Source organism: Priapulus caudatus, unplaced genomic scaffold, assembly GCF_000485595.1.
Source record: "Priapulus caudatus unplaced genomic scaffold, Priapulus_caudatus-5.0.1 Scaffold78, whole genome shotgun sequence".
NCBI lineage: Eukaryota > Metazoa > Priapulida > Priapulimorpha > Priapulimorphida > Priapulidae > Priapulus > Priapulus caudatus.
The window spans coordinates 305,617-315,442 of NW_014577139.1; the positions used below are offsets into that span (position 1 = coordinate 305,617).

General features: G+C 48.6%; 1 protein-coding gene across 1 annotated transcript in view; it reads left to right on the plus strand.

The window, feature by feature from the left end:
- The first annotated feature begins 2,421 nt into the window (after nt 1–2,421).
- The window catches only part of LOC106821591 (COMM domain-containing protein 6-like), a 10,578-nt gene continuing 3,173 nt past the window's right edge, over nt 2,422–9,826 (plus strand). Inside the window, exons 1-3 of the mRNA XM_014826474.1 lie at nt 2,422–2,479; nt 4,602–4,660; nt 4,826–4,891. Of these exons, the coding sequence (XP_014681960.1) occupies nt 2,437–2,479; nt 4,602–4,660; nt 4,826–4,891 (168 nt within the window). The 5' untranslated portion in view covers nt 2,422–2,436. The remainder of the gene's footprint in view (nt 2,480–4,601; nt 4,661–4,825; nt 4,892–9,826) is intronic.

Below are 9,826 nucleotides of genomic sequence, written 5' to 3' on the forward strand. Positions count from 1 at the left end.
AAAGTCGATGTTGCACCACGTGATCAGAGAGGATTCAAAAGAGTGGGATAGACAGCTCCCATTTCTGTTATGGGCTTACAGGGAAGTGCCTAATGCGACCACTGGGGTTGCACCGTTTCAAATGCTGTACGGACAAAGGCCAAGGGGTCCTCTCGCAGTGTTGAAGGAGTCTTGGACAGGGGAGCAGTATGTGGGTATTCAGCGATCAGCGGAGAAATATTTGCTGAAGTTAAAGAGTGAGTTAGAATGGGCTGCAGAAAAGGCAGGTGTGGTTGCGGGTAAAGCGCAGAGTTACTATGTGAGTCACTATAATCTCAGAGCAAAAGATAAAGCGTTTGTCCAGGGAGATAAAGTTTGGGTACAGGTGCCGGATTCCGGAAACAAGTTATACGCAAAATGGATGGGTCCGGGAGTGATTGTAAGTAAGTCAGGTAATTACTCCTACCTGGAACAGCCTTACCTGTACAGAGTACCCCAGGCTTTACGGGGTGAGGTAGATCGGCAGGTAGAAGGTCTGTTACAACTAGGACTGATTGAAACTTCATTCAGGGGTTCGAAGTTGAATGGGGTGTTGCTATCCTCCGGGCGTGGAGGGAGGTCACGTGATAACGTTGACGATGACGTTCAAAACAATAACCCTAACGGTAACTCTAACTACAAGACCTCCAACACTAACCCTACCACTAAATATATATATCTCGCAGCGCTATATATAGGCATTGTGATCCACAAAAATTAATCTATGGTGTGGGGACAGATATCATGATGCAAAAACCCTAACCCTAACCCTAACCGTTACCCAGTTGGGGTCATGTACGCATACATCCGGGTACCCTGGGTTTGGCGTGCGTACACTGACCCAGTGATGTCAGTGTACGCACGCCAGACCCAGGGTACCCCGATGGTACGCATACAGCCTGCTGATGGTTGCGCATGCATCAGACTTTTCGTATATATTAAAGAATGATGCAAAAACCCTAACCCTAACCCTAACCCTAATTAAATTTATTTAAAGACATTTTATTTAAAAAAAAGGAATGTAAAATTGTAAATAAAAATGTAAATATTTGCTGTGTAATGTAAAACATATAAAATGTATAACATATAACATGTAAATGTTATGTAAATGTATGTAAATACATGTAAATGTATAACATATAAAATATAAAACATATAAAATGTAAAATGGGGAAAAATAGTTAAATGAATAAAGATAGAAAAATAAAACAATAAAAAATGTAAACTGATGGGATTCGAACCAACGACCTACAGAGGTAACTGGTGCCGGCGTACGAGGCAGGATACTCAGCGTCTTTAGAAAATTTATTATTGATCAGTGATTGTGGCAGTGGTATCCTGAGTGAGGGAAGGGGGCGCTGCATGCAGTTTGGGTTGTTCTTAGGCCCAATCGGAAAACCCATTCGACTCTTCCCGTCATGCCTAGAAAACAGCGCTATTCTCTGAATGGTCCGAGGGTACCCGATTGGCTTGGGTAATGCTATCCCCCGGGCGTGGAGGGAGGTGACCGCAACGTGGCAGCACTAGTGTTAGAATAGTGTTAGGATTAGGATTAGGGTCAGGATTAGGGTTAAGGTTAGGGTTAGGGTTAGGGTTAGGGTTAGGATTAGGGTTAGGGTTAGGATTAGGGTTAGGGTTAGGGTTAGGGTTAGGGTTAGGGTTAGGGTTAGGGTTAGGGTTAGGATTAGGGTTAGGGTTAGGGTTTTTGCATCATGATATCTGTCCCCACACCATAGATTCATTTTTGTGGATAACACTGCCTATATATAGCGCGGCGACACATATATATATTTAGTGTGAAGGTTAGTGTTGGCGGTGTTGGAGTGAGGGTTAACGTTAGGGTTAACGTTTTGAACGTCATCGTCAACGTTATCACGTGACCTCCCTCCGCGCCCGGCGATTATTTTTTCCGTACCGTTAACGCGTCAGCGCTCGGGGAGCGTATTGGGAATGCTTGCGTCACAGCTCAACAGTCCCCCTAAACACTATGTACTCGACTACTCAACAAATAATTGAAATATGTGTTTACACAGGCCTTCTATCGCTAGCAAAGACCGTTTCTTGGAGCTAGTAGTGATACGCTTTGATACTTAACGAGACAAAGATGGCGGCGGTGGCGCCGATTTCGAAATAACGCATTGGGAAATAAATTCATGATTTGAGAGTTTAGATGAGCTAGAACCCTAACCCCAACCCTAACCCTAACCCTAACCTTGGCTTAACCCTAACCCTAACCCTAACCATGGCTTAACCCTAACCCTAACCCTAACCCTAACCCAGTATGCATTCCCAATACGCATAGCGAGCGCTGACGCGTTAACGGTACGGAAAAAATAATCGCGCCCGGCGAATAGCAACACCCGATTGTCTTAGGCCGTGACGGTGAGGCGCCACCTTGCGGGGGATGGATTGTTGAACATGTCTGCGTCTATGGTTTTGCAGCTCCAACACTCACCTTACGGTTATTATCTATTATTCCACGAGTAGAATCACATTAAGTTTTGTACAATGAATCGAGATTGTAAAGGCTGCAATTTTCCTCTCTATCTTAACAATAAGTTTGTGCATTTATTTATTTAGTACCTAGGGCTAGGCAGCAGTTAGTCCGAGCCGACGCAGACCCCAGTAATGGGCAGATAAACCCGCACCCTCAGATTAGCAAAGCGGAGTTTACGTCTGCATTTGCGGACTAGGCAGCAGGCTACAGCTAGCTTAGCTCTAGTAGTAGTAGTAGAGTATAGCCCGCGTTCGATTAACTGCCGCAGGGCTGTAGCACATTGTCAGCTGGAAATACCAACTGCAACCTGTTACCACCTGTCCCCATGAAAAATGGATCGCAAAACGCAAAGTTATCGGGCTTTTTAACACTTATTTATCTACATGGACATCTCACCTATCTTTTTGAACACTTTCAACAACTTTACACCATGTATAAATTTTTGTCCTTTTATTCCACAAAGTAAGCACTACTGGCACTACTGGCATTTCATTTTGAAACGAAGTGGCGTGCGCACGCGTGACGTCACCGGTATTGTATATATATACATGCCCCATAGTTGCCACCTGAGTTGGTCCTTAAGAGCTGACGTACTGCTATATCGTCCATAGGTGTTGGTAACAAATCTTGCAGATATGTTTTGTATCATTTCTAGCTTGTATTTATATTTCTCTTGGTGTGGGTCCCACACTGATTAGCAGTAATCCAGTCTTGGTAGTACAAGAGTTTTGTACGCTCGTTCCCTGATGCAGCCCAGATTCCGGCGCAGGAAGCCTATAACAATCTGTTGGCCTTCACACATAGATAACACGTACAGATAACAGTGGCGTAGCCAGGATTTTTTAACAGGGGGGGCCAAAAATGGCGAACGGTGCTAAATAGTGGATGACTTAATATTTTAATGGTTCCGCCGCTACCCTCTCCACACCCTATGCTCCCCCGCCTCTCAGCTCTGCAATCTTTGTTTTGGGCGCTGCGTAAAAAGTTGACATTTGTGTTTGTTGTTCTCTGCTCCCTAGATATGTAACTGTTGAGTGGCTAATCCAGGATTATGAGGAGGTGTGAAACACAGGCGGGGGGGGGGGATGGGGGTCCTCCCCCAGAAAATGTTGAAAATGTTGATCGCAGGAGATGGTATTTGAGGCACTTTTGAGTACATGTACAGCCTTCATTCTGATTACGATAATTCTCATTTTAGTAGAACAATTCTTTTTTTTTATTTTTTACTTTTGGATCAACAGGGTGGGCCATGGCCCCCATTGGCCCCCCTCCCCTAACTACGCCACTGACTGATAACATAGTTACCACCGAGCTGTGTATAATATCAGTTATTATTATATACAGCTGAGTGATAGTTACATACGACATCATAATAGTACATAGCTTTGGTAATGACTTGAACTGAGTATAGTGAGTTACATGAAGTGAGTAGGGCCTATATCTCACTAATAAATCGGAAACTGAATAAGTGTAGACAAATTGGGTCTCACCTATTTAGCAGCGAAAGCCCAGTTTCCTATGCCCAGCATGGCCATTATGAGCACTAAGTATCAAATAGTAATGTTACAGACAGTGTTTAGTGTTTTACCATTTGTGTTGACGATTATTAATTTTGAGTATTGTTTATGTGCAAAAAGCCATGTCACTAGATTGGTGCCAAAATAATACGGTTTTCGTTTTTAAAGCAAGGGTTTCAAACAGTCTTCCTGGCCTTTCTCATTTTTTTACCGACAACTACAGCACTTACTAGAATTTCTTGCGTAAATATGAAACTAAGAAACATCCTGATGCGATTTTAGTGCATATTGTGCTTAACCTGTGGGGAAAATTTTGCTTACACACTCTATGGTAATTGATAAATATCCAAAATACCATTTTTATGTAAAAATTCAAAATTTGTGTTGTCACATAATTAGGTACTGGAAATTTCATGAAATTTGTTGGCTGGAGCATAGAGATACATATACATCATCTATAAATAAAACGTGATTGGTTCAATTCATTAGTCAATAAATGTTTACCCTTTATTAGAGCAATACCCATGCAAAAATTTGAGTGTATCCTTAATCACGTTCTTCATTTTTAGAATTTCTTGCTGGAGCAGAGGTACTAAATAAGTGTCCAGGAAACATTATAAATGAAATTGTAAGTAAGCACAATAATAGTCAATACCGCAATGTGATTCCATTTAGGAACAGTGTGTAAAAAAGTAAGGGTTAACCATTTTGTGTGTTGTCATTTGTGAATACAGGCATGCACAAATGTGTAGTCAGTTGCACTAAATATTCCTACTGGTTTTTCTGTTTACAGTGCCAGGCAGTAATATCAGAGCTTCATGCACCTATTGATGAAGTCTGCGTAACAGCCATATGTCAAGTGAGAACTATGTTGTTATATTTAAAGGCAATACTAGGCCCATTGATTATGCAATGTTAACGAATGCTAGAGTAACTGGCAACTTGTGTATCACTGCTGGTTACTAAGAAATGTCTAATTGAAATCCGCAGTCCAAGAAATCAGTTGTTTACAGTATCAAACCGCTGCCGGCGAATCGGGTGTGATACAGATTTATAGTGCACCGGACAGTTTCGCACGCATGCTCGGCTGTACGCAATGCTATCATCAATGATTTCGTAAACACGGATGCTCGTGATAAGGTACTTTTTGTCAGGGCTGTCCATGTGCGTCCGTGATTAGTACGTGTGTTTTACTCCATTTCGATGTTTAGTCCGTGGCCGTGGTTACACCGCTGACACCTCCATTTCATCTGGCGTCCAAAACATACAGGCCGCACAAATGTTTACATCATTGCTTGACTCCTGGATGACATTTACGGCATGTAAATGAATATCAACAACCGATTTCAAGTCTTGCTTGTTGTATAGTTATGGGATATTGTCCATTTAGTTATATTAACGGAGAGAGAGAACTCTGACAGTTATCGTTATACTGTATTGACATTAGTTCCCTTTCATTTGTTTCAGCGTGTCGCTTACATTTTCTAGTGATATAAAACTTCATTCAGGAAACGAGTTCTTCTTTATGTAAGCAACACCTTCCTGCCTTCGCTATGGTAATAGTTGCCTGCCCCATCCTGGGATGTGAATACCAGACGGAAGACACCACTGAGGGTATCGCCATCGCCACATTGAATGTTCATGCACTGTCGCACCAACTCACGAAGACCGTCCGTCTGAAAGGTCCAAAACTCGAGCGCCCCCGCATCGACATGGGCGTGGAAACTGAGACGTGGAACACCTTCGTGCGCCGGTGGGAAGCATTTCGTCGTGGATCGGAGATCGACGACACTTCGGCACCTCGGCAGCTACTCCAGTGCGCGAGCGACGCTCTATCCGACGTCATCCTCAAATCAGACCCTTCCATCATGGCCAAATCCACCGAGGAGGTTCTAGCGGTAATGCGCGCGTTTACCGTCATCCCCGTCGCCACCGGCGTCCTTCGTGCCGAGCTGGTACGGATGCAACAGGGCGCAGACGAGCTCTTCCGCGCATTCGCGGCGTGCGTTCGTGGCAAAGCGGAAACGTGTGGCTTTAGAAGTAAATGTACGTGTGACTGCGGATCGACCATCGAGGACGACTACACAGACGAGATGATTCGTGACGTCCTCCTCGCCGGCATCACTGACATAGACATACGCCGTGAGGCGCTCGCCGCTGAGGATATTCAAAAGAAGGCTGTGAACGACGTCATTGCCCTCGTCGAGAGCAAGGAAATGGCACGAAATGCTCTTCCATCATCGTCGTCTCTCTCGGCTGTGTCCACATTCAGACGCGCCAACGCGCCGCCTAAAGTCGACCCGCAACCGGTTGCCGCCAAAGCGCCAGGAATCCGGCACCTGCCGGCTGACAGACAGCAGCATGCGCCGTGCCCTGATTGCGGCAAATCATTCTACCTGTTCACTGAGAACGCCTTCGGCTGGAACTCAAAACCCCACAGGCAGTGTATCGATTGCTTCCGTGCAAGCCGTCGGACGGGGCGCGGTAGAGGGCGTGCCACTGCACCTGCAGCAGAGGCAAATGCACTGGCAGCAACACCCTCGTCCTTGGTCGCTCAAGTCTCGGCAGGCACTGCACCTGGCAACGGATCCCCGTCACCGCAACGACGTCGCTGCCGCCACCGCAGAAAACCCGAGGTTGTTCTCCTGGAACATCATATATTCCGTGCTGGTGAATGGCGTCGTGCCCGCCTAGCAGATCACCCACGCGTCGAGGTTGCCATCTCCATGGAAAAGCATGGGTGCAGTGGACCCTCGTCCCACCGCAAAAGTGTTGCAAGAGCCATCACAGACACCGGGGCGCAGTCAAACTTGTGGTCACTCCACTCGTACCTGGATGCCGGCTTCTCCCAAAGCGACCTCTTGCCAGTGAAGCTTGGGCTCAACGCTGCTAACTCCTTGCCAATCTCCATTGACGGAGCGTTTTTCGCCTGCCTACAGGGCCGAGCACCAGATGGCACCGATATCACCGCTCGCTCCATGGTATACGTCAGCCAAGATGTATATGATCACTATCTATCCTACGAGACCATGCTGGATCTAGAAATCATTAACAGGAGCTTTCCGTCAGTTGGTGGCGCTCGGTCAGGCTCAGGGGATGCGCAATCTGCGGCAATGTCTCCCTCTATCAACCCAACCTGTGCCCTCAACGCTGGCTGCAGTGCACAACACGATGAGAGCATCACATGCAGTTTCTCTCAGCGCAGTGCGGTACCTCAACGCTCGGCAACCTTATCGTTCCCCTGCAAACCAGAGGACAACGAGAAGATGAAGCAATGGCTTCTCGACCGCTACGCTGCATCAACTTTCAACACATGTCCTCATCGACCACTCCCGTGCATGGCCGGCCCACCAGTGGAGATTCACCTCGAATCCGACGCACAACCACGCATGTGTCACACGGCCGCACCAGTGCCGTTGCACTGGCAGCAAAGAGTGTACGAGGACCTGATAAGGGATGAGGCCTTGGGCGTGATTGAGAAGGTCCCGTATGGTGAACCAGTCACCTGGTGCCATCGCATGGTGGTCACGCGCAAGCATGACGGAACCCCACGGCGCACTGTGGACCTCTCCCCCTCAATAAGCACTGTAAACGGGAGACCTTCGCGTCAGAATCGCCTTTCCACCTCGCTCGGCGTATCCCACGGCAGACCTGGAAGACCGTCACTGACGCCTGGAACGGCTACCACTCTGTGCCTCTTCGCGAGTCGGACCGTCATCTGACAACCTTTATCACGCCGTTTGGACGGTGGCGCTATACTCGGGCACCCCGGGGTTTCTTATCGTCCAGTGATGGCTACAACCGTCGATTCGATGCCATCCTCTCCGACTTTGAGCGGAAGAAACGTTGTGTCGATGACACAATCCACTATGACGCCGACCTCGAGACACTGGTGAAGGACCATAGACCTCCTTGCGACACTCGGTGCCGCCGGTGTCATCTTGAACCCAGACAAGTTCCAGTTTGCCGGGTGGGAGGCTGACTTTGCTGGCTTTCACATTTCGGATGACTCAATTGAACCGCTACCCAAATACCTGGATGCCATTCGCCACTTCCCGACGCCGACCTCGACGACTAACATCCGCAGCTGGTTTGGCCTTGTCAACCAGGTCGGCAACTACGCACAGCTTCGAGATGTCATGGCGCTATTCAAACCCTTCCTGAGCCCGAAACAGAAATTCTACTGAACGCCTGAGTTGGATGCGGCCTTCACCGCCTCAAAGGGAGCAATCGTACAGGCGATACGAAGTGGTGTTGAGATTTTCGACACTGGGAAGCGCACTTGCCTCCGCCCTGACTGGTCCACTCGAGGGATCGGATATTTCCTGCTCCAGCAACACTGCATGTGCACATCAGGGCTGCCGGACTGCTGCATAGACGGATGGCGAATTACGCTGGCAGGGTCGCGCTTCCTGTCCTCTTGTGAGCAACGGTACGCACCCATCGAGGGCGAGGCACTGGCTGTTGCCTGGGGTCTTGAGCAGACCCGCTACTTCACCCAGGTGTGCGACGACCTGGTCGTGGTGACGGACCACAAACCCTTGGTCAAAATCCTGGGAGACCGAACCCTCTTCCGACTGAAGCAGAGAACCCTCCCTTGGCACTTCCGTATCGCCCACCTACCTGGCAAGACGAACTTCGCTGCCGACGCGACATCTCGTCATCCATCCCCATCCAGCGAGATGGCAAGTATCGGTGTAGGAGACATTGTTGAGCCAGCGATCTCAGCGGCAATCAGACGTGAAACTGAGGAACTGTCCTCTATCTCTTGGCAGCACATTGCCATAGAGTCCGAGAAAGACGATTCTATATCCGCCCTTTGCCGTGCAATTGAGAATGGATTCCAGGAGAGTGACCGCCTTCTCCCACATGTTGCGCCCTATTGGTAATATCGTGATGGCCTCTACGTCCTAGACGACGTCGTTGTGTATGAGGATCGTGTTGTGGTGCCGCCATCACTCCGCCGTTCCGTGCTGGAGAACTTGCATGCAGCTCACCAGGGCGTGTCGTCCATGGAACTTCGCGCACGAGCCATGATCTTCTGGCCTGGCATCACTGCCGATATTCACAAAATCTGTGCGGAATTCTATGAGTGCAACAAGAATGCTCCTTCCCAAGCACCTCTTCCGTCCACGCCGGCAACACCACCATCCACACCGTTTGAAGCTGTGTTTGCAGATTTCCTCGATTTCGGTGGGCACCATTACCTCGTGGTGGGAGACGGCCTCTCTGGATGGGTCGAGATTTTTGCGTCCCCGGTGGGATCGCCATGGGCAGGAGCTATGGGCCTCATTGCAAGTCTTCGCGCATTCTTTGCGACATTTGGGGTGCCGGAGGAGTTATCCAGCGACGGAGGGCCAGAATTCACCGCCAGGGCCACTCGCGACTTCCTCTACCGCTGGGGCATCAGCCACCAAGTCTCATCCGCTCACCACCCTTAGTCAAATGGGCGGGCGGAAGTGGCCGTGAAGTCAGCAAAGCGTCTCCTACGGTCAAATGTTGGTCCGACAGGCGTGTTAGAAAATGACAGGTTGCTACGTGCGCTGCTGCAGCTCCGCAACACCCCAGATCAGGACTGCAACGTTTCACCAGCCCAGATCGTCTTTGGGAAACAGCTGCGTGCAGGGCTCGAATTAACCGACGGCACCGACGGCAATTGCCGTACTGCCCCTGGAAATCCAACCCGACCGACGGCAGTCACCTGCCTTGCCCTATTGTGTAATTGCCGTCGGTGCCCTTTAATCTACTGCCCTAGTTTCGTTTTTAGTCTAGTCAACATAACACGTGCGCGTGT